Below are 20,194 nucleotides of genomic sequence, written 5' to 3'. Positions count from 1 at the left end.
ATGGAAAGATATTTTCTAAACTGGAAAATCACTTTGAGGCACCTTCATATGTACTGGTAGAAGTACCGTACATCACAAGCCCAGAGCTGAGTGAATTTGCCGCTGGCACTTTTTTGGTTGCATTTGTCAGTATTATTTTTTTTTATGTTATTACTGTATATACTAGTAGAACACCCGCAGCTTTGCTCGCTTAAAATATGTTAAATTGTTGGTTATAGTAGCTAAAGTACAATTTTCAGTGTCACCCTGAAATTGACATTTTCAGATTGCTACAGTAAATTTTTTTTTCACACTTTAAATTTTTATTTTGTTCAGATGTTTCCATATTCCTTGCTTCAGCCTGCCTTATCCGATTCTTGTGAAGACGACATTCCCGTTGCTCTGATGTCTCAGCTGCCTTACATTTAGCCTGTATCATCCGTTGCTTTTCAAGCCGCGAGTCACGTTGTTCACTTGTCTCAGCTCTTTGACACAATTTTGCTTTCTTAGCTATTGGATGAACTTGCCCAATAGATGGTCGTTTTTTGGGCGACATTTTAAAAAACAATCCTTCGTATTATGACCCTTTAGTATTCACCTGACACTGATAAGAGATGTAATAGGATGAATAGTAAATACAGAGCAGCCATCACACAGTATTACTATGACCTGAAGGAGCTCACATCTCAGTAGTGAAAACCACCTCACAGGCAGACTTGTCTAGTTGCCCATAGCAACCAATAAGAGCTCAGCTTTCACTTTACCTCAGCAGCTTCAGTGATGAAAGCTCCCTGTAGAGTAAGCAATAATGACAATCTTACTATGAGGCACTTTTCGCCTGACCAATATTGCTGCTCAGTAATGTTCATCCGTGTGTGGAGGGTGCATCCATCTGAGTGTTTGCATGCATGTATGGTGTGCATATGGTATTTATGGGGTGGTAATTGTGGGGTGGTGTTTGTGTTGTGTGTGTCGAGTGGTCTGGTGTTTGTGTTGTTTCATTTGTGTGGTGTTGTGCTTGTGGGTTAGTGTATGTGTGCTGTCTGTGTGATGTTTGTATGAGGTTTGCGTGTTGTTTGTGGTGGTGCGGCCCCTTTAGCAGCGACTCTTTGGCGCTGTCGCTATAATCCGTCCCTGTCAATCACAACTGTTGTTTTCCCCTCAGCACTTTTACTTTCACCTTCACATTTCTTCCATTATATGTATAGGGCCTAACTTCGGGGGCCTCAATCTCATGACGGGGGGAACGCTAGCGAGATTTTACGTGCGCCGTATTCTGCTCCTATGGGTGGAGAGGGGGCATGCCAAATTTCACCCAAATCGGGCGAGAACTGTGGATTTGTATAGAGCGGGCTACTACAGATTTCACATTTCCCCATTATATGTATAGGGCCTAACTTTGGGGCCTCAGTCTCATGACGGGGGGGACACTAGCGAGATGTAACGTACGCAGTATTCTCCTGTGGGTGGAGAGGGGGCGTGCCAAATTTCACCCAAATCGGGCGAGAACTGTGTATTTGTATAGCGCGGGCTACTACAGATTTCACATTTCCCCATTATATGTATAGGGCCTAACTTTGGGGGCCTCAATCTCATGACGGGGGGGACACTAGCGAGATGTAACGTACGCAGAATTCTCCTGTGGGTGGAGAGGGGGCGTGCCAAATTTCACCCAAATCAGGCGAGAACTGTGGATTTGCTACTACAGATTTGAGTTTTGTGTATTTAGATTTTTTATATCAGAGTCTTTTTTTGCCTCCTTTATATACAAGCAGCTGAAGTAACCCATGAAAAGCCCAAGGTATGGAGTTTTCCCTTTTTAAAGAATTTTCCACTATATTACATTTTTGTGCCATGGAATTATCACCATGAAGTGGTCAGATTGGTCCACCACACTCCAGTGCCTCCATAAAATGACCCATCCAAAACCTGAGGTTATACCATCAGCCATGCGAAATGTTACTGAGAACCTTTTCCTTCATCTCCTGCAATTTATATAGTGAGTGAAAAGGGAAGGGAAGACTGCCACTTTGCAAAACTTAGCAGCATATTAAAAAAAAAAAGGACCCAAGAAGAAAAACATATAAAATTACTCTGAGCAAACACTACAGAACATGTGGTCATTGGAAGTCACTTCTGACATACACTTGGCCAGCTACAGTCAGATTTTATGGTAACAGGAAATATGTTCACCAGCTTTGGGAGTTCCACCAGCCCCAGTGGAATGGAGAGCATTTGGTGTTCTGGGTACATTATATCCTGTAGCCTGATTGACAGGACATTGCTATAAACCAGATTTACATGAAATCAACTCTCAGGTCTGACTCAGTAGCCAAGAAGAAATGAATAGTAGGAGAAACATAAAAATTGTACATTTTATATATTCCAAACGACTTCGTTGGTTCCTCCAGGTTTCGCGAGGCTTCTGTCTTAACATTCACGTTTTTATCTCTAGACGGAAGGTCATACGAGGCATTTTGGCATCCTATGAACATTGGCTCACGAGACCGTACTGTGTAGGTTAAAGATGATACTTGTAATCGCCGGCTAATGGAGAAATAATAATTGAAGATGTGAAAAATGGAAAAACAGGAAAGGTGAAAACCATTCCGTCATCCGCAAATAATTAATCATGATTTTTCAGGAAATTATGACGGGGGAAACGTCGGTTTTCAGTTCTGGGCTTGTGCACCATTATGTACCATATATGAAATTGTATTAAAGTTCATGTTTGGTTTGGAAAGGAAAAAAATCGGCAATGCCTTAATTAAAGGTTTGTGAGTTGAGTTGTGGGCCCTAGAAAAAAAACAAAACTACCAATGAAGTCGGGACAACAATGCTGGTCGTTGGAGTGTATACTGTCCCCTGACCGAGTAAGCTTCACTGCATGTGTGTCACTGGGGACACTGCTGAAATTGTTCAGTCCCTGCTCCTCCTCTGACTTTTGCTCTGTCTTGTACATACATAGATATATTCATCTAAATAAGTCTTCACTTTTATTTAAATGGTCTTTACTGGGATTCAAGCTCACAACCTCTAGCAGGGCAGGCAGCAGTTTTAGCTGTGAGCCACAGGCTGCAGTGCCGAGGATGGGAGAATTGTCTCTACCTGAATATGTGAATGATTTTCTTCTTTTCAGGCACATTGTACTGTTATATAGAGAAACCTCTCTATATACCACTATACCTCTATATATATATAAATGTTAAAAATAGCTTTGGTTTTAGACAAACACACTAATAAGTAAAGAAATTCTATCACAATTCTCAAATTTCTTAATACTCTTTTTAAAAAAAAAACAAATACACATCACAAATAAGCAAATCACATAACTTATTTGGCATTCGTGTAACCCTAACAACCTGTACAATACAGTAATCTATTAATTTAAGATGATTGGCAAATAGCATAAAAAAAAGACTTGATGTTTTTTGTTTATTTTTTTCCATTAAACAGATAAAAATGTAATAAAAATGTATTGCATACATGTTTGCAGAATGGCATTTAAAAAAAAAAACTACAGCTAATATAAAAGACGTAGAAAAACCTCAGCTAGTCAAGCTTACCTACAAATTAAAGTTATGGCTTTTACAAGTTTGAAGGATTGAATAAAAAAAAAATTAATCCATGGGTCTCAATTGTCCTGGATACAACGAGAGAGACAAATTTGGGTCTCTGTTTCGCAGTCCTGGGTGTTGTGCTAAATGTTCCTCAATTTCACCATGACCCTATGACATCTCCTTCTGAGTGCAGAATGGAGCACCAAGGAGATGGTTTGAGAGCAGAGGACTATGTTGCGAGGGTAGAGAGGAGCGTTGGGGAGATGGCCTGAGGGCAGAGAGTTTTTAAAATATATTGACTTTGTGATACAAGAAATTGAAGCATGTTAAGAGATTTGTGACTAGCTGAGGGTGGACAATTGTATGCTTAATTAATTAGAGTCCCTGTCTTTATGAACTATTAAGATCCCTGTCTCTTAGACTGGAGTACTGTTAAGTACAGCTTCTCCTACTATGGAGATCTCCCGAATACTCACTTTGCCGCCCTTTCATTTGAATGGTCATCATGTAATAATGTATTCATTTCTTCAGCTTCTCTTATGTATAACAGATAACCACCATTTGTTTCAGTTGCAAGACTCGTAATGATGAACACATGTGTTACGAATTGCGTTGACAAGGCAGAACAACCACTTTTAAGAAATGTATCTTACTACGGGACAGAAGACCTAATATCCTTTGGGTCTGTCAATGTAGATGTGTCCTTTAGTATTGATTTAACATATTTATAGATGACCTTCTTAACAAGATGATTTTGTGATACTTTGTCGGGAGATGCTTCTGGTGTTTCTGTCCATATGTGGCCACCCAGTGGTTGTGATACGCGTCACCACCTTTCGAAGGTTTTGCTAGCATGTCATGATGTTGTTTCAGACCTTTTCCATAAGATATCTCCAGCCAAATTCTAGCAAAATTAAGGGCAGGCCCCTCTGTGGAATAGGTGTTCCTTGCATTTGGTGAGATATGACTATTTTTTTTTTTTTTTTACAGGCTTTGACAAATAACCCTCCAGCACTACTTCTAGTCACTTGTGATTTTTTGCTGATTCGGGGCTTTCTAACCCTAGTGTGACATCAGACCCCATTTCCTTCGCCCTGTGAGAGAAAACATTGACTTTGCTGTATGTAAAAGTGGGTTGAGCTTGAAGAGGAAAGTTTCTGTTGACACAGCAATAGTTTAAGCGTTGCGAAAATAGAGAGCAGCCAAGGGAAAAGGTTATATGATAAATAGCCTTACATATTATGGTTATTCATTTCAGGAAGGTACAAAAACTCAATTTTCAGGCAGGAAATGATATGCGTGGTATTTGGCCATCACTTTAAATATATTTGTGTTAATGGAGCGACTGATCTAAAGCACAATTTTGTTTCCCGGTGTCAATTTGTCACCTACACATAATATGTGTATCCTGTGTCTTCATCTGTAATGGTTATACATGGGAGTCATCAACCATATGCAACAACGATTAGCAATGATCTGGCTTGCATAAACGGTACAGGTACGCCATCATTAACTTAATAACCCTTTGTCCAACTCATTTATTTTGCACATGTATATTGATCCCTATAGGCCTTTGGAAACTGGAAAATGGCATATTTTAAGACTTAGAAGGGTTTTCCCACACTGAGACAACCACTTTCCACTTGACTGTCATTTCGGTAGGGTATCTGTGACGCTAAAAAATCATACCACCCGCTCATACTCCACCCATCAATGAATTATGAGCATGAAAGAGTATTGGCATCCATGTAATGCTACATTTCCCCAGTAATGACCACTATAGGGAAAATGTATGGCCGTAACACACCTCAGCATTATCCGTTGATCAATCATGGTTTCAGATGAAACATCCCTTTTAAGGCTCTTGTAAATCTTCCTGTCCGTCACTAGTGCGTAGTCTTGTATAAATTACTGCATATGTATATTTAGCTAGTTTTACCTCAATCATTTTTTTTTCTTTTGCCCCTGATCAATTACCTTATGGAAATGAGACCTAGTGATAGACATCCAATCAAAATCCCTAACATTTCATACACTCTTTTGGGCTTTTGTTTACTCGGTACTCTCTTCTTGCCATAAGTCGAAATGTGTGCCAATAAAGATTAAAATAACTTGATGTGTAGTATTTCTTTGGGACTCCTCTATGAGATATCACTCTCCTAAACCTAATATATCTGCTACCTAGATTAATGGCTGAAGTCCACTAGCTTAGGATAGCTTTTCTCCAGGACATTTATAGCTGCAAGACCACTAGAGCTGATTAAAATTCACTCATAGCCTTCCCGACATGTTTCAACATGACTGGCTTCATCAGTAAATAATTACAGGATGTGTGACCTCTTCATTATTGGCCAAAGGAGCTTTCAGACAATAGTTTTGCCTATCTTATGACCATTCTAGATAGATGGACCTGGACTTTCAAATCCCCTAGAGTTAAATGCGATTTTTTGGGGGGGTTTTCTGAAGACTGATTTGTATAATATTAAAGACGTAGTGTCACAAAAACAATCAGCGTCGTGGGTGATCCCACCACTTAAACACCTACGAAGAAGTTTAACTGGAGCTGCGGTGGTGGTCCATGTACGTGAATGCTCCATGTTGTAGATCTGGAACTGTTGTAGATAACTGAGTGCTGTTCATACCTATATCCCATAGTGGTAACTGTACACTGGATCTCCTGAATATATGATTATATAGGGTTAATCTTAACAGAATTGGAACATTTTTGGATAAAGTAAATCTTTCTTCTTGTATTACTTTGTACCAGTTGACATGTCTTTTTCACTGCCATCGGTGATTAGGAGCTACCACCCAACTACCTCCACATTTGCTGTGAAGTAAAGTCCTGCACACTTAGTAATAATAATAAAGTCGTAGAAGTGATGAATGTTTCCTATTGCAATACCAGGTTTATGAACTCTACGAAACAAAAAGCCAAACGCTACATAAGTTGGATGAAAATATCGAAATATGGCGATTAAACTTTGTCCAGGATAGACAGCATCACATGGGACCGTTCAGGATAATTACTTCTGCAAAATAAACCGCATTGAAACCACGTCAAATGATGTTTTAATGCCTGACTGCTGTCTTGTACCTCAGCCTACAGTTGCTGTACTTTAAACAGAGCACAACTATTCTCTTTTGTCAGTAACCTGTATCAGGGTTTAGAAAGTTACTTGTTTGGGTTTTCTTATGAGACCATTGCTTATTCTAGGGACATATACTGGTCTACCTGCACCTTAGTACATACACAACTTCGCTGTTGTCATCCATTACAGCAGAATTAAATTGCTTTTGGTGCACATGCAATTCTAATATGTCCAGGAACAGTCCTGATTTTCATACTCTGTACCTTGCCAACCACTATTTTTGTTTGAGTGGTTAATCAGCATTCTGCCAGCACTACAGCTTTAGCAACTTTCTTTCTATCAACGCCTAGCATGCTCCTGCCATTTCTCAAAAAACCTACATGCCCTGATTTTAGATTCAACCTTTTTTGTTATGTTTGTATACATTGTGACAGACAGGAGAGCAGGAGCAGAGGCAAATATCCACCACTGCTTCCTATAGAGAGAAAAAGACAACACCACTTCCCGTAGAGGGATAAAGACTCAACTCCACTGCCTTTAGAGAGACAAATACCAGACCCCCACTTTCTATTACAGGATAAAGAACCGACCCCACTTCCTTTTGATGTACAAAGACCCGAGCCCACTTGTCCCAGAGGGACAAAGACTCAAGCACACTTTCTTCAGAGGGACATAGACACAAATCCACTTCCCATAGAACAAAGACCCAACTCCACTTCCTGTAGAGGGACAAAGACCTGTCCACACTTCCAGTTGAAAGATCTGTCCACACTTCCAGTTGAAAGATCTGTCCACACTTCCAGTTGAAGGATATAAACACACTTGCACTACCCATAGAAGGACAAAGACATGCCCTCACTTCTTGTAGAAGGACAAAGACCCGCCCTCACTTCCTGTAGAAAGACAAAGACACGCCCTCACTTCCTGTAGAAAGACAGACACGCCCTCACTTCCTGTAGAAAGACAGACACGCCCTCACTTCCTGTAGAAAGACAGACACGCCCTCACTTCCTGTAGAAAGACAGACACGCCCTCACTTCCTGTAGAAAGACAGGCACGCCCTCACTTCCTGTAGAAAGACAGGCACGCCCTCACTTCCTGTAGAAAGACAAAAACACGCCCTCACTTCCTGTAGATGGATAAAGACAACCCCTCACTTCCTGTAGAAAGACAAAGACATGCCTGCACTTCCTGTAAAAGGACAAACACACCCGTACTTCCCATAGATGGGCAAAGACACACCCTCACTTCCTGTAGAAAGACAAAGACATGCCTGCACTTCCACTAGAAGGACAAACACACACCCGTACTTCCCATAGATGGGCAAAGACACTCCTTCACTTCCCATGGAAGGACAAATGCATGCCCGCACTTCCTGTAGAAGGTTAAAACATGGCTTGTGGAAGGTCAAAAATCTAACCCTCTCACACTCACACTTCCTATAAACCTCCTCAGCATCTCTACTATTACAGCCAAATTACACATGATTACAGGCAGTGGGCAGAATGTTAGACACAGGGGAAACCTTATCGCAGGCACTTTGGAGTAATTTCTCTGGGGTAAGACTTCATTTATAAATGGGTTTGCATATTGTCTATCATATTATCAAATTAAATTAAGTTGTCCGAAAGTACAGAAACCATTTAAATGGTTAAAATTCTTTATTCTGGTTTTAAAAAGGTCTTAGACTTTAATAAAGAATATACAGTAATTCAAAGATACAGATAGGGACCATGATCAATATGGCAATATTTCAACAACTCTTGATTTTTCAATTTTTCAGTTTAAAGAAGTTATTTAAACTGAAAAATTAAAAGTTGTTGAAATGTTGTCATATTGATCATGGTCCCTATCTGTATCTTTGAATTACTGTATATTTCTGTTTGCTCTGGGCTTTGGGATTGCCCATTGGATTGTCTGTCGTGTTACACCAGAGACATTAGTGCTCCTGTACATGCAGCCATGCCCGATACTGCAGATCGTCATACTGATATTTTCTTAAATGGGACCAGTCTGCAGATCCTCTTCTTGATGTTCTGTATTCTATAGCCACATACATTTCAGTGCGTACAGTAATGGTGGTGCCATATTGTCCACAGCATGTTCTTCTTTTTTCCATAGCCTATCTTCTGTACCAATTCTGGACACCTCGGTAAGCCTACATACCGGAGAACAGACCTCTTCTTGTATTGCACTTTTTCTAACCTCTCCTGTAAGACTACTTTTTTCTGGCAAATGCAAGGCTGTACAAACAGCTTTGAAATGCCCCGATCCAAATTAGTCTTGGCCGATGGCCAGAAAACCTGGGAGCTGGCAAATTTAAATCATTTTCAACTCCAAACTATTTTTTTTTCTCGGTTTTATGTCATCACGTGTGAGTTAAAACTTGGGCGAAGGTCTAAAAGTTGAGTTTTTAACCTCTTTTTAGCCGATAGGTTCAGAACTTTTCTTTCTATGGTTGCAGTAAAACCAATGCAATGAACAATTACTGTAATTAAGGGCAACTTGCCCACATGTATTTGGAATATAGGTTCATAGTTGAGATGTGAATTAATCTGTTCCAAAGGTACTGCCTCCACATCTACAATTTCAGAATTGATCAGTCGTTTGTTTCATCGGTTGCTCAATTTGTAACTGGTAGTCATTTGTAGAAGATGAGTTCTAGAGATTCACAACATTATGGGAAGGCCCGGTAAAATCCGAAAACAGTGAGACAGAAGCCAAATCCTACATTGAAACCAAGGCACTCAGAAGCAAAAGCCAAAGAAAGGATGTGACCTAATATTAAGGCAATTTGGTGAAGTATGGGTCACCTTTAAATAGGCCTCCAAGATTTACGTCTTTGAGGAACATTGATAGCAACGGTCACTTGGCAGTCGGTAGAGACAGATAAAACTTAGAGCAGGATGCATTGATGGACAGTGGTAAAAGCTTTAAATACTGAAGCACATGATCAAAATCAATTTATCCAATACAAGAAAATATGAACGGCAACAAGGATATTAGTACAACATCTTTTCAGACGATAGATAACTGTTCACTGAAGATAGCGGAAAAGTTGTACTGGTAATTGGTGCTCAGCATGGAAAAACACAAATACATCGATGCAATTTTGAAGGCCAGCCGTTTCGCGTATAACGCTTCAACGGGACCTGTTGAAGCGTTATACGCGAAACGGCCATCGTCCTCTTTCCCCCGCATGCCTCGCTAAAAGTGTATGTCTGCTACCATGTCTACATCAAGCATGGTGAAATAAAGGACATAGGGCATAGGAATGTTTTCAAACTGGTGAGTGTTGCATTTTTTCCATCAAAACTACATGATCAACATCTTTTAAGACTTAGAGATCACGACTCTTTCTCCATCTTTCTCTAGATTCAGGGGCATTTTGGGGGGAAATTGACTTATAAATTCAGCAATGCATTAACACATGCTACACAATAATTTAAGTATATCACTATTCCCAAACTCGCAGAAAGGAATTTATAAACAGTGGCAAGTGTGAGCCACAGCTGTCTAATTATCATCAATAACTGTGATAGGAGTTTGTTTCCCTGCAGTGAGGATTTGTGCAAAGGTCCATGCATTTTTTTTACCATACAGAATGTTCTAATGATACATAGATCCCCTTAGGCTTAAGCTAATAATAAAGAAGAAACTCTGAAACTTGATGCTTCTGATTGCTCTGGATAGGCTTTAGTATAAGTTTAGTGATCAAACCAGCAACAAAAAAGAGAAAAGAACAGGTGACAAACTAATACATGGGATTCCGAAATAAATACTTTTTGTAGAGTATCCTTTAAGGTCAATAATTTGATTTTGCTTGCATTTCTTGGTAGCATCACATTCTCATCCTTCTGTTGATGCCTTTTACTGCCTTGCCACACAAATTGATTGTTTCATTAATTTAATTACAAACAGACTGGCATTTTATTGTCTCAAACAAGATCAGCTCATTTCTCTCCTGCCTCTACCATGATCTGCTTCACTACTTGGTATTTTATCTTGCCAAATACAGTCCAGTGTATTTTAATATAATTAAGTGGGTCTAAGAGGTAACGCTTCTCCTTGTAGAGAGTGACATATCGGTTCTGGCATGCCAAGGTAAGGAGGCTTATTCGCTGTGCAATGCTCCTCTACTGTGGACCTGAGGTTCCCAATTACTTCCCCCGTAACAAAGTCAGTCCACAACTATCACTACAAGTACAGGACCCTTTACTCTCCCTTACGTGCCTTCAAACACATTTCCTCTACTTGGGTTCTTTAGGTGAATCACTTTGTGGGGTTCCTTTAAGTGATTCTGGCAGCCTGCTTGATCTATCGGCTTGATCAATAGGCTGTCAGCAGCATGGTGCACTACACATATGTGTGACTGGCACCTTATACAAGCCTTATCTCTGTGCATTTAAAATACTAAACAGCCACCCACTCCCTGAATGGTCGGCATATGAGTGGTTGTACATCAGTATTTTGCACCTGTGACTCCTCCGCCATATACCATTGGGGCCTGTCCGCATCTGTAGTATATTGGTGTTGTGACCAGGTATTGGTAAGTATGACAGTGTCCTTTTTAGTAAATTGTTCTATCCCTACCCACTTTATAACACTGTCATTGCCAAACGCCCCCCCCCTGATATTCCACAAAGGTTGACCGGTCACTGCCTCCTACAAAATTGATACACTTGTCTCTTGAAATAATCCGTACTGCTGAAGATCCTGTCCCTTATAAACGTTCATCTGTGAATTAAACTTTTGATACATTATGACTTTTTCCCTATCCTCTTCATAAGAATAGACAGGTCACTGGCTCCAGACAAGGTCAGCACACTCTTGTGCTGCTGTCATCTTTTTCATTGCGGGGTTTCACATCCTTCTCAAACTGAAATAATGGGACATCAAAAATGTACTTTAAGGACTGCTGAATTTATGTTACGGCAGGCAGAAAACCTTTGCATCGGATTATATAAAAGCGAATGTATAATAAACGCCGCTTCATTCAGAACCATCTTCTGCAAAACAGTAGCAGATTTGTCTTAAAAGCTCCTTTTACCAGACTGCCATTTACCAGACTTTCTTGTCCCGCAGTTACCCCTAAACTATTTCACTGGATGTGTGCCCCATACCAAAAATCAAATATCCTGATATAATCAGATAAAAGGAGAGATGGGAACCGATGGAAAAATAGCAGGAAAAGAAAAAGAAAATATGAATAATGAAATGTCAAACCACAGTTTCTCCGGTTCCATAAATACACAAGGGAATTACGCTGCGTCTATTTAAAACCTTTTACTTTTCTATTCGGTCCCGATTTTATAACATTCATAAAAACCATATCTAATGAGACTAAGTATCCTAAGAGGGAACATCTATATTGTGCGTAATGGTTTACATGTGTGAGTCCCTCCTGGCAGCAGCACTGTAATTAGTCTGTCGTCTCCCGGAGAAGAGTCGATCTGTCTTAAGGATGCATGAGAAGTCTTGGATGCTATATCCACGTCCCGGCATGGATATTCTTCCTAGATAAACATCATCTCTTTTCACTTCTTCATCATCATCTTCTCTTTTGACTCTTTGGCTGAGCTCTGGTTTTTCGAAACCTAAGAAGACAAGAGAGGAGAACAAACTATTTTCTTCCGCCCTTGTTCAGCAAAACAAGAAGAAAGGACTTGGCTTGTTGACATCAATAACTTCTGCTTTGACTTCAGCTTGGAACATTGTGTATAAAAAAGACGAAACGAGTACAAGAACTTCCTGTTTTACTCCTTAAGTAGCTCACAAACTCTACATATATGGCCCCGGACATGATCCCCTTCGAGACGGACCACATTGCACGGTTGGAAAGCCAAGGCCGTAGAATATTTTTTCTCTTTGCAAATTTTATTGGAGCTATTAAAAGACAATCACATGGTGTGGCGGCTGCGGCAGACAGCGTTATGTGTTTAAGAGTTTGTGGTCTCGAGACTTGTGAGCGAAGTAGACGACGTGTTGGATTCTTCGTGCCTTCGAGCAGCATTGTGTTTACTTTATCAGAAGAATACCGTCACAGGAGAAGGCGATGGCCAGAAATAATACCGCTCGGCTCAGGCTAAAATTGTTCTGTTCCCGACACTTAAATCTGATCCCCCGAATATTATTTATTTGTGGGAAATGGACATGGACTGTCCTGGGACATCAAAGGTTACAAAATGTTTAGTCATACGGGAAGGCGAGAAAACGCATTAACACATCCAAGGTTAGAAGGCAGACAAAGTAAAGTGCGGTGCACAGGTCAATGGCTTCTATATATTTGCTGGTTATATATATACTAGATGGTGGCCCGATTCTATCGCATCAGGTATTCTAGAGTCTCTGTTAAAATAAAAAATAGTTATATACTCACCTTCCGACGGCCCCCGGACTCTTTCTCTCCTCTCCACGCTCCCGGCATCTTCCAGTCCCAGTAATGCTTTGCTCAAAACACCGCTGATAACGTCGCGCTCACATGAGTGACGTCATCTCCAGCCCTTCTCGCTAAGCATTACTGGGACTGGAAGATGCCGGGAACGTGGTGAGAGGCGGGACAGAGTCCGGGGGCCATCGGAAGGTGAGTATTTAACTACTTTTTATTTTAACAGAGACTCTAAAATACTCGATGCGATGGCATCGGGCCACCATCTAGTGTATTGTACTCCTGTTACACCCGGAGCTGCTGTCACTGTTCTGCTGTTACCTAAAGTATTGTACTCCAGTTACTCCCAGAGCTGCAGTTACTGTTCTGCTTTTACCAAATGTATTGTCCTGTTACAGCCAGAGCTGCAGTCACTGTTCTGCTCTTACCTAATGTATTGTACGCAAGTTACACCCAGAGCTGCAGTCACTGTTCTGCTGTTACCTAATGGAGTGTACTCCAGTTACACCCAGATCTGCAGTCACTGTTCTGCTGTTACCTAATGTATTGTACTCCAGTTACAGCCAGAGCTGCTGCTGTTATCTAATGTATTGTACTCGAGTTACTCCCAGAGCTGCAGTCACTGTTCTGCTTTTACCTAATGTATTGTAGTCCAGTTACACTCAGAGCTGCAGTCACCGTTCTGCTCTTACCTAATGTATTATACTCCTGTTACAGCCAGAGCTGCAGTCACTGTTCAGATCTTACCTAATGTATTGTACTCCAGTTACACCCAGAGCTGCAGTCACTCTTCTGCTGTTACCTAATGTATTGTACGCAAGTTACACCCAGAGCTGCAGTGACTGTTCTGCTGTTACCTAATGTATTGTACTCCAGAATATGTACAGGACTGTGCCTGTGTAATGAGCGACGCAGCAGTGATACCTTTAACAGCTGTAATGTGCCTGTACAGTTGCCGCAACGACTAAGCAACTGTCGCTGATTGGTTGCGGCCTAACTGCCGCGACCACTCAGCAAGGTGGGATTTCCATTACAGACAGACAGAATTAGACAATTATATAGTAGATATATATATATATATATATATATATATATATATAATGTAAAATTCCTTCTCAGCTTTCTCCAGCCATTGGTAGGATTTCTCCATGTCAGTCACCTCCATTATCTGTCAGTGTTACATCCCATGCATCGGCAGAGAATAGCATAAATCAGTTTATTAGTTTGCGTTATGGTGGTGGTAGGTATTGATGCAAGTGCTCTATTGTCATCTTCTAGCATACTGTCTGGTGGTGTTCCTTTGCTGGGCCTTGGCAGTCGATCTCTGGTATTTATGGTATTTTATCTATGATCTTCTGTTTCAGATCAGCTGCAGTGCTGTCTACTTGCAGGATTGGATCAGGATCTTCAGGGTGTTGCACGTGTTCTTCCAGGTCTTCATGTGGGGTGGATCTGCAGTGCAGTTGATCCATGTCAAGTTGTGATAATAGCTTTCTCTTTGATATTGAAACGTTGGGTGACTGGTTGTTTCTCAGTCAGTGGACATTCAGGTCTTGTATCCATCCAGAATTTCCTCATACACTTCATATATCCTCTCTCATTTGGTCTGCTGTTATAGAAGCATTTCATCAGTTCCAGGTTCTCTTGCCTTGTTCATAAATGGTTTGTTCCAGTAGCCCATTTATCATCAGATTGTCCTGGTCCCTCTACATCTGACAGGGACCTTGTTAATCCGGACGACTTCCGAGCCGGCATGACTCGCCTTGTTCGTGAGACTCTCATGTTTATTGAGGACCACTACTGGTATATTATGTTTAACAGGGCAGAGCCAGGATTTGAACCCCAAGTCTCCCATGCCAGTGGTTGTGCACTTTTAACAGCTACCTAAGGTAGTATTCTAGTGTTAGGAGCCTTGGTATATAATTTACCGTATTTTTTGGATTATAAGACATACTTTTTTTCCCCCAAATTTGGGGGGAAAATGGGGGTGCGTCTTATAATGCTCATATACCTTGCCAGCCACAGGCTGAGATGAGGGGGTGTCCGGTGCTGCCGCAGGTGTCCGAGATCTCCATCTGCTTATGCGCCGCCACCGGCCGGCAGCCAGTTTCCCAGAATCAGTCCACCGCATAGGAAACCATGTCACTGCAAGATATCGACAGAGCCCCCACAGCAGCACCAGACAGCTGCAGCGGTGCGCCGCATATCCGAACACCCCCTCATCCCAGCCTGCGGCCTGTAGCAACGCTCCATTCTTGCCTCCTCCAGCAGCAACCCTGGGACCCCGCTCCACTGCAGTCACCACCTCCGGTAAGCAATAAGACGCATGGATTATAAGAAGCACCACCATTTTATTAAAAAAAAAAAAAGTTTTTTCCTATTTTTCTCCTCAAAATTTGGGGTGCGTCCTACAATCCGGAGCGTCATATAATCCGAAAAATACAATAACTTTAATTTATTTTCCATAGGGCAGAGCCAGGATTTGAAGCCCAGTATACCAGCCACTATATGTATGTATATTGTAGGGATTCAACTCGCTCAGGAGCCACGGGAGACAATCAGGAGGCACGTTCCTTTAAAGTTCATGCGGTTTATTGCTTCATAACCCATAAAGCAGCACATAACACAAGGAATAGCCTTTAGCTCAGGCAAAAGCAAGCATAAGTGTCCATGATTTCAGGCTCAGTCCTGGAGCCTCAGCAAACACAGGAGGCTTATCCGTCCTCACATACAACCAATATCCACAGGCCTCACCGGGTCAGCAGCCTCAGCACGTGGTGTTCAGGAAGGTAGCCCACCTTCCTCCACCTTGGCCTGCCGGGACCTTCCACATGGACCAATCAGATCCATGCGCTCTCTCTCATGTGACCAGACCTCAGGTACCTTATATGGTCCATAACCACACCCACAGGTGATCACATGGCTATGACCTCACCAAATGTCCTATTACACACAGCCACACATCTACTTTATTATGACACTCTTAAACACACCCCTGGGTGGGTTAGTAGGTAACCAGGTCCGCCCATCTCTCTAGTTACCTGGAGACTTCTCCCTTATACATTGAAGCAACACCTCAGCAATATCATTGCTGAACAACACATAAGTCTCCATCCCAAAGCCACCCACTTTGGAATACATAACGGCCATTCCGTATTCTGCCATTCATCCTTTCTCCTGGGACATCCACACAGCGCCCCCTAGCGGACTCAGTGGTTACTACACCACTATATATATATACTGTATATATAGTATACGTTTATATATAGTCCTGAATGAAGGAGCATACATGGATTTGTCATGGACTTGTCAGCAGCTGTAGGAAGGGCAAAAGGTCCGCATAGGGATGTTCTCCAGCACCAAATGGAAGTAGTTTTCAACTTTGCCTTTCATCATTTATGATAAAAAAAAATTGGCAGAATGTGCATGTATTAACAAAAAGTCTCTGGTAGAAAAACCCTTAAACTCTTTTTCTTATCCTATATTAAAGGCTAAGTTTTAACTACTTTCCTTTGATGCTGTAGAACATCATGTTTTGACCAATGAGAGCTATTTGACCTGGATGCCGGACCAGTCCATACTCCGTGCACCACACCCAGACCATGGACGGTCTACCCTGGAAGTTTCCTGGGTTACTTATCCCTAACACAGGAGTCTTGAGATGAATTTAGCCTTATTTCTATTTTTTATTAAAGGGATAATTGCGTTATAAACTTCACAATTAATAATGATAATGATTTTTTACATAATCTCAAACTAATGCATTACTTTTTACATTTCAGAGGGTAAATGTATAAAGAAAATTGGACAATAAAGGGTGACTCCCAAGTATATAAGTTATCCCCTCTGCATGGAAAAACAGATATCTGAATGCTGTGACTCCCAGTGATCCTGAGGCTCTGACGCGCCTTGTATGACGAGTGGAGGTCAAGCATACGCACCTCCATTCTACTCATTGTTTATGGAACTTCCGGACTGGGACTCTCCCGCAGTTCCATGAACAATGCGCATACTCGAGCTTCACTCCATTGTCAGGATAGGTATCTTATGGATAGAGGATTACTTACAATCTTCACACAAGACCCTTGAAAAGTAATAAACTAATTCACACTAGAGAAATGAGGGCCCTGCTCACAAGCGGTTACAGTTAGAGATGATCGTAAGTGCTCGTTACTCGAGGTTGCCCTGAGTGCTCGGGTATGCACTGAGTAGAGCGGGTGCTCAAGTGAGATGTTTGTGTCCTTGCGGCCGCATGTTTCGCTGCTGTTAGCCACAAAACATGCGGGAATTTCCTGACAAACACTGGCAATCTCATGATTTGTGGCTGTGGGGTCGCGGACATCTGACTCGATCACCAGCGATACTCAGTGCATACCCCACCACCCAGGGCCAGCTCGAGTAACCAGCACTCACGCTCGTCACTAGTTACAATATATGAATAAATAACGGTGAAGCAAAAATTAAAGAATAAGGAAAAAAAAAATAAATGTATAAAATGTGCAAGGCCTGCTTATGAAGAATTATTTTAAAGGCACTCTTATGTGGGGGGAGCTAAAGGGAGTCTATCAGCACAAAATGACTGTTCAAGCCAAGTATAAATGCTTGATGAACCATTGGAGCGGCCATACATTTAATTGCACCTTCCCACCTACTTGTTTCTCCTTTATTTCCACCCCGCCCAACTCTATTCTGAATGACAGTTGTGGCCTCATAGAAACGAAGAAGGGTGGATCAGAGAGAAAACAAGTAGGTGGGAAGGAGCACTGAACTGATCGGCCACACCAAGGGTGCGCTGAGCTCATGTACTTAGTTTGACCAGTCATTCTCTGCTGACAGTCCTTTCTATATCTTACGGTCTGAGATTGCGCATTCCAAAAACCTGGTGCAACATGAGAAAAGTTTTGAAGAAATGAGTGGGAAGTTTGGATTATGGAGACTGTTTGCCTTAAAATGTTGACAGAGTGTAGCAGAATCTGGTTAGGTTTGTAGACCCGGACAAGATAGAGGCGATGTATGGTCGTACAGCACTGCGGACAATTTGGAGACCATGGGGACATGTTTTTTTTTTTTTTGGGGGGGGGGGGGGGGGTTGCAATCATTTTGGCAGTTGGGTTTTATTAAACAATTTGGACCTTTTGGCTTTTACAGCCTCAATGTATCATTGTACATAGCAGTGAATCACCAGTAATAAGCCGTAACTTTAATCCTTATCTCTCTTCATAGCTAATTTATGGTCACATCAAGTCAAGGGTCCATAAATCAACTTAGAAGAGAGAGAAGCTTTGCAAAATGATCTCACAGTCATTGGCGTGAAAGGCGCTCAGCCGCAATACCAGACATGACCAGACAGACTTGTGGCGCTGTCCTCAGAACAAAAAACCTACCCTTTTTCCTAATCCGAGACCATGCCTTTAGACTAATGCTACACATATGTTGGAAGGTTTGCAGGAGGGTGTCTATGTCTATGAACTTGTATATAAATGCTTTCAGTATTCACTTGTAAAGTGATTGCATTCGCGAACACTGCCCGGGGTGGCATCAGTCCTGAACGCGTATTAATCTACAAAGAGGTTCAGTCCTCGGCACACAGTACATAGAGCGGAGAAAGCTCAGGAGAGCAACAAGTTTCCATACAGGGAGGGGAAGAAAATGTTCCTGCTGTCTGAAGAGAACATTCCCTGTTGTTTCTCTGGGACCGGTGCACCTATTATTGCCGGTCGGTGTTGCTTTAACCTGGCAGATTGGCAGCACATCTGTGCTAGGTCCACGCATGACACAGGGACTGTAATATCTCATTTCTCTCTCCATCCCAATTCAAATATTCTCCGAGTCAAAAAATCAAAACTACAACTGAGTGCAGCCTTGTCTGAAACGGGAGGCAAAGAGCGGGTCACCTGAAGTTCCTGGGATTCTGACTTCACTAGTCGCTTCAGGAGAGATTTGCTGGGAATCGGAAAAATAAATTCACTTGCTTTTATACTGATTTACTTTGTTTTTGAAGGAAGTGCTGTTAGGAAATTATTGCATAAAGTTTTTTTAAATTTAAAGTTTTTTTGCTATATAATCTGAGATTATAATGACGTAGAGGCAGATGCCCTGATTCCAGTGATGTCACTTGCTGGGCTGTTTGTGATGTTTCAGTACAATGTTTTGTTTTTTTTTATCAGCAGGATATTATCTCTACAGGACTAGGTGTCTCGTGCCTCCTAGTCCAACCACGTTCCCACCACTGATTGGCAGCTGCCAATCAGTGGTGTGGGCGGAGTTATACAGGGCCCAGCTTTCCCGAGCTCTGCTAGATCTGCAAAAGAGAAAACAGTGATTCTATCACAACTGCTGCATCCAGTAAACTAAGTGATATATCACAGGAATAAGGATCTCTGTCCTTACATCATGCTACGGTCATATTCCCTTTTTTTAAAAAAAACTTTCAAAATTTTCTACATCACTGCTTTGTATACAATGGGGGCAGGGGAAGCACTGACCTATTATTAGCTGCAATCCCACATCCGCTTACGGCCAGGTGTGGCGTTGGGGGGGTAGGAACTCGGTAATTGTCCAGGGTCCCCACCACTTTGAAGGCCCCCAGTATCTAAAAGAGCTGCACTGGTAATAACATTGTCAGTGTAGCTTCCGATGTGGAGACTGTTTCAGGACCTTTGGTGACATCATAATCATGTGACCGTAATATTACCACAGGTCCTGTATTCTGTGCGAGTCAGAAGAACTGAAAAGCAGATGACCTGGTGATAAATCTTCTAGTCTTCTGTGTCTGTGAATTTGTGTGTCTGTGTGTGATTGAGCCTAGAATGTATGGGCTCCTGTTTGTAGATATTCGAGAAGACATCAGAATGTATGGGCTCCTGGAAGGTATATGTGCCTGTGTGTATGTGCTCTTGTATGCATGTGTCTTTATGAAGGTGCTCTGTGAATAAACATATATCTACATATGTATATGCTCTGTGCATGCATGTGTCTGTATGTATGTGCTCTGTGTATACATGTCTATGTATGTGCTCTGTATACATGTATATTCTCTGTATGTGCTTTGTGTATACATGTGTGCATGTACATATGTGTGCATTATGTGCTTGGTGTATGTAGCATACAGTGTTTGTGTCCCATACAGTGTGTATACAGCATCCATTTGTAAATCTAGGCTACAAGAAGAGTTC

The 20,194-nt window shown here is 41.7% G+C and overlaps 1 protein-coding gene across 7 annotated transcripts in view; it reads left to right on the top strand.

Moving 5' to 3' along the window:
• The window catches only part of SUPT3H (SPT3 homolog, SAGA and STAGA complex component), a 578,628-nt gene that overhangs the window by 521,261 nt on the left and 37,173 nt on the right, over positions 1–20,194 (top strand). For 3 of the 7 annotated variants that reach the window (XM_073586530.1, XM_073586525.1, XM_073586531.1), the window contains one exon: positions 4,530–4,625. The exons of 2 other annotated variants lie outside the window; for them this stretch is intronic. In XM_073586530.1, the coding sequence (XP_073442631.1) occupies positions 4,530–4,610 (81 nt within the window). In that variant the 3' untranslated portion in view covers positions 4,611–4,625. Of the gene's footprint in view, positions 1–4,529; positions 4,642–20,194 lie in introns of those variants that run through there. 2 more of the 7 variants (XM_073586528.1, XM_073586529.1) reach the window with 2 other exon arrangements.

Source organism: Dendrobates tinctorius, unplaced genomic scaffold (genome assembly GCF_039654945.1).
Source record: "Dendrobates tinctorius isolate UK_male_01 unplaced genomic scaffold, ASM3965494v1 ptg000093l, whole genome shotgun sequence".
NCBI classification, from domain to species: domain Eukaryota; kingdom Metazoa; phylum Chordata; class Amphibia; order Anura; family Dendrobatidae; genus Dendrobates; species Dendrobates tinctorius.
The sequence above is the reverse complement of the archived record's forward strand: the minus strand, read 5'-3'. Positions and strand labels throughout refer to the sequence as shown.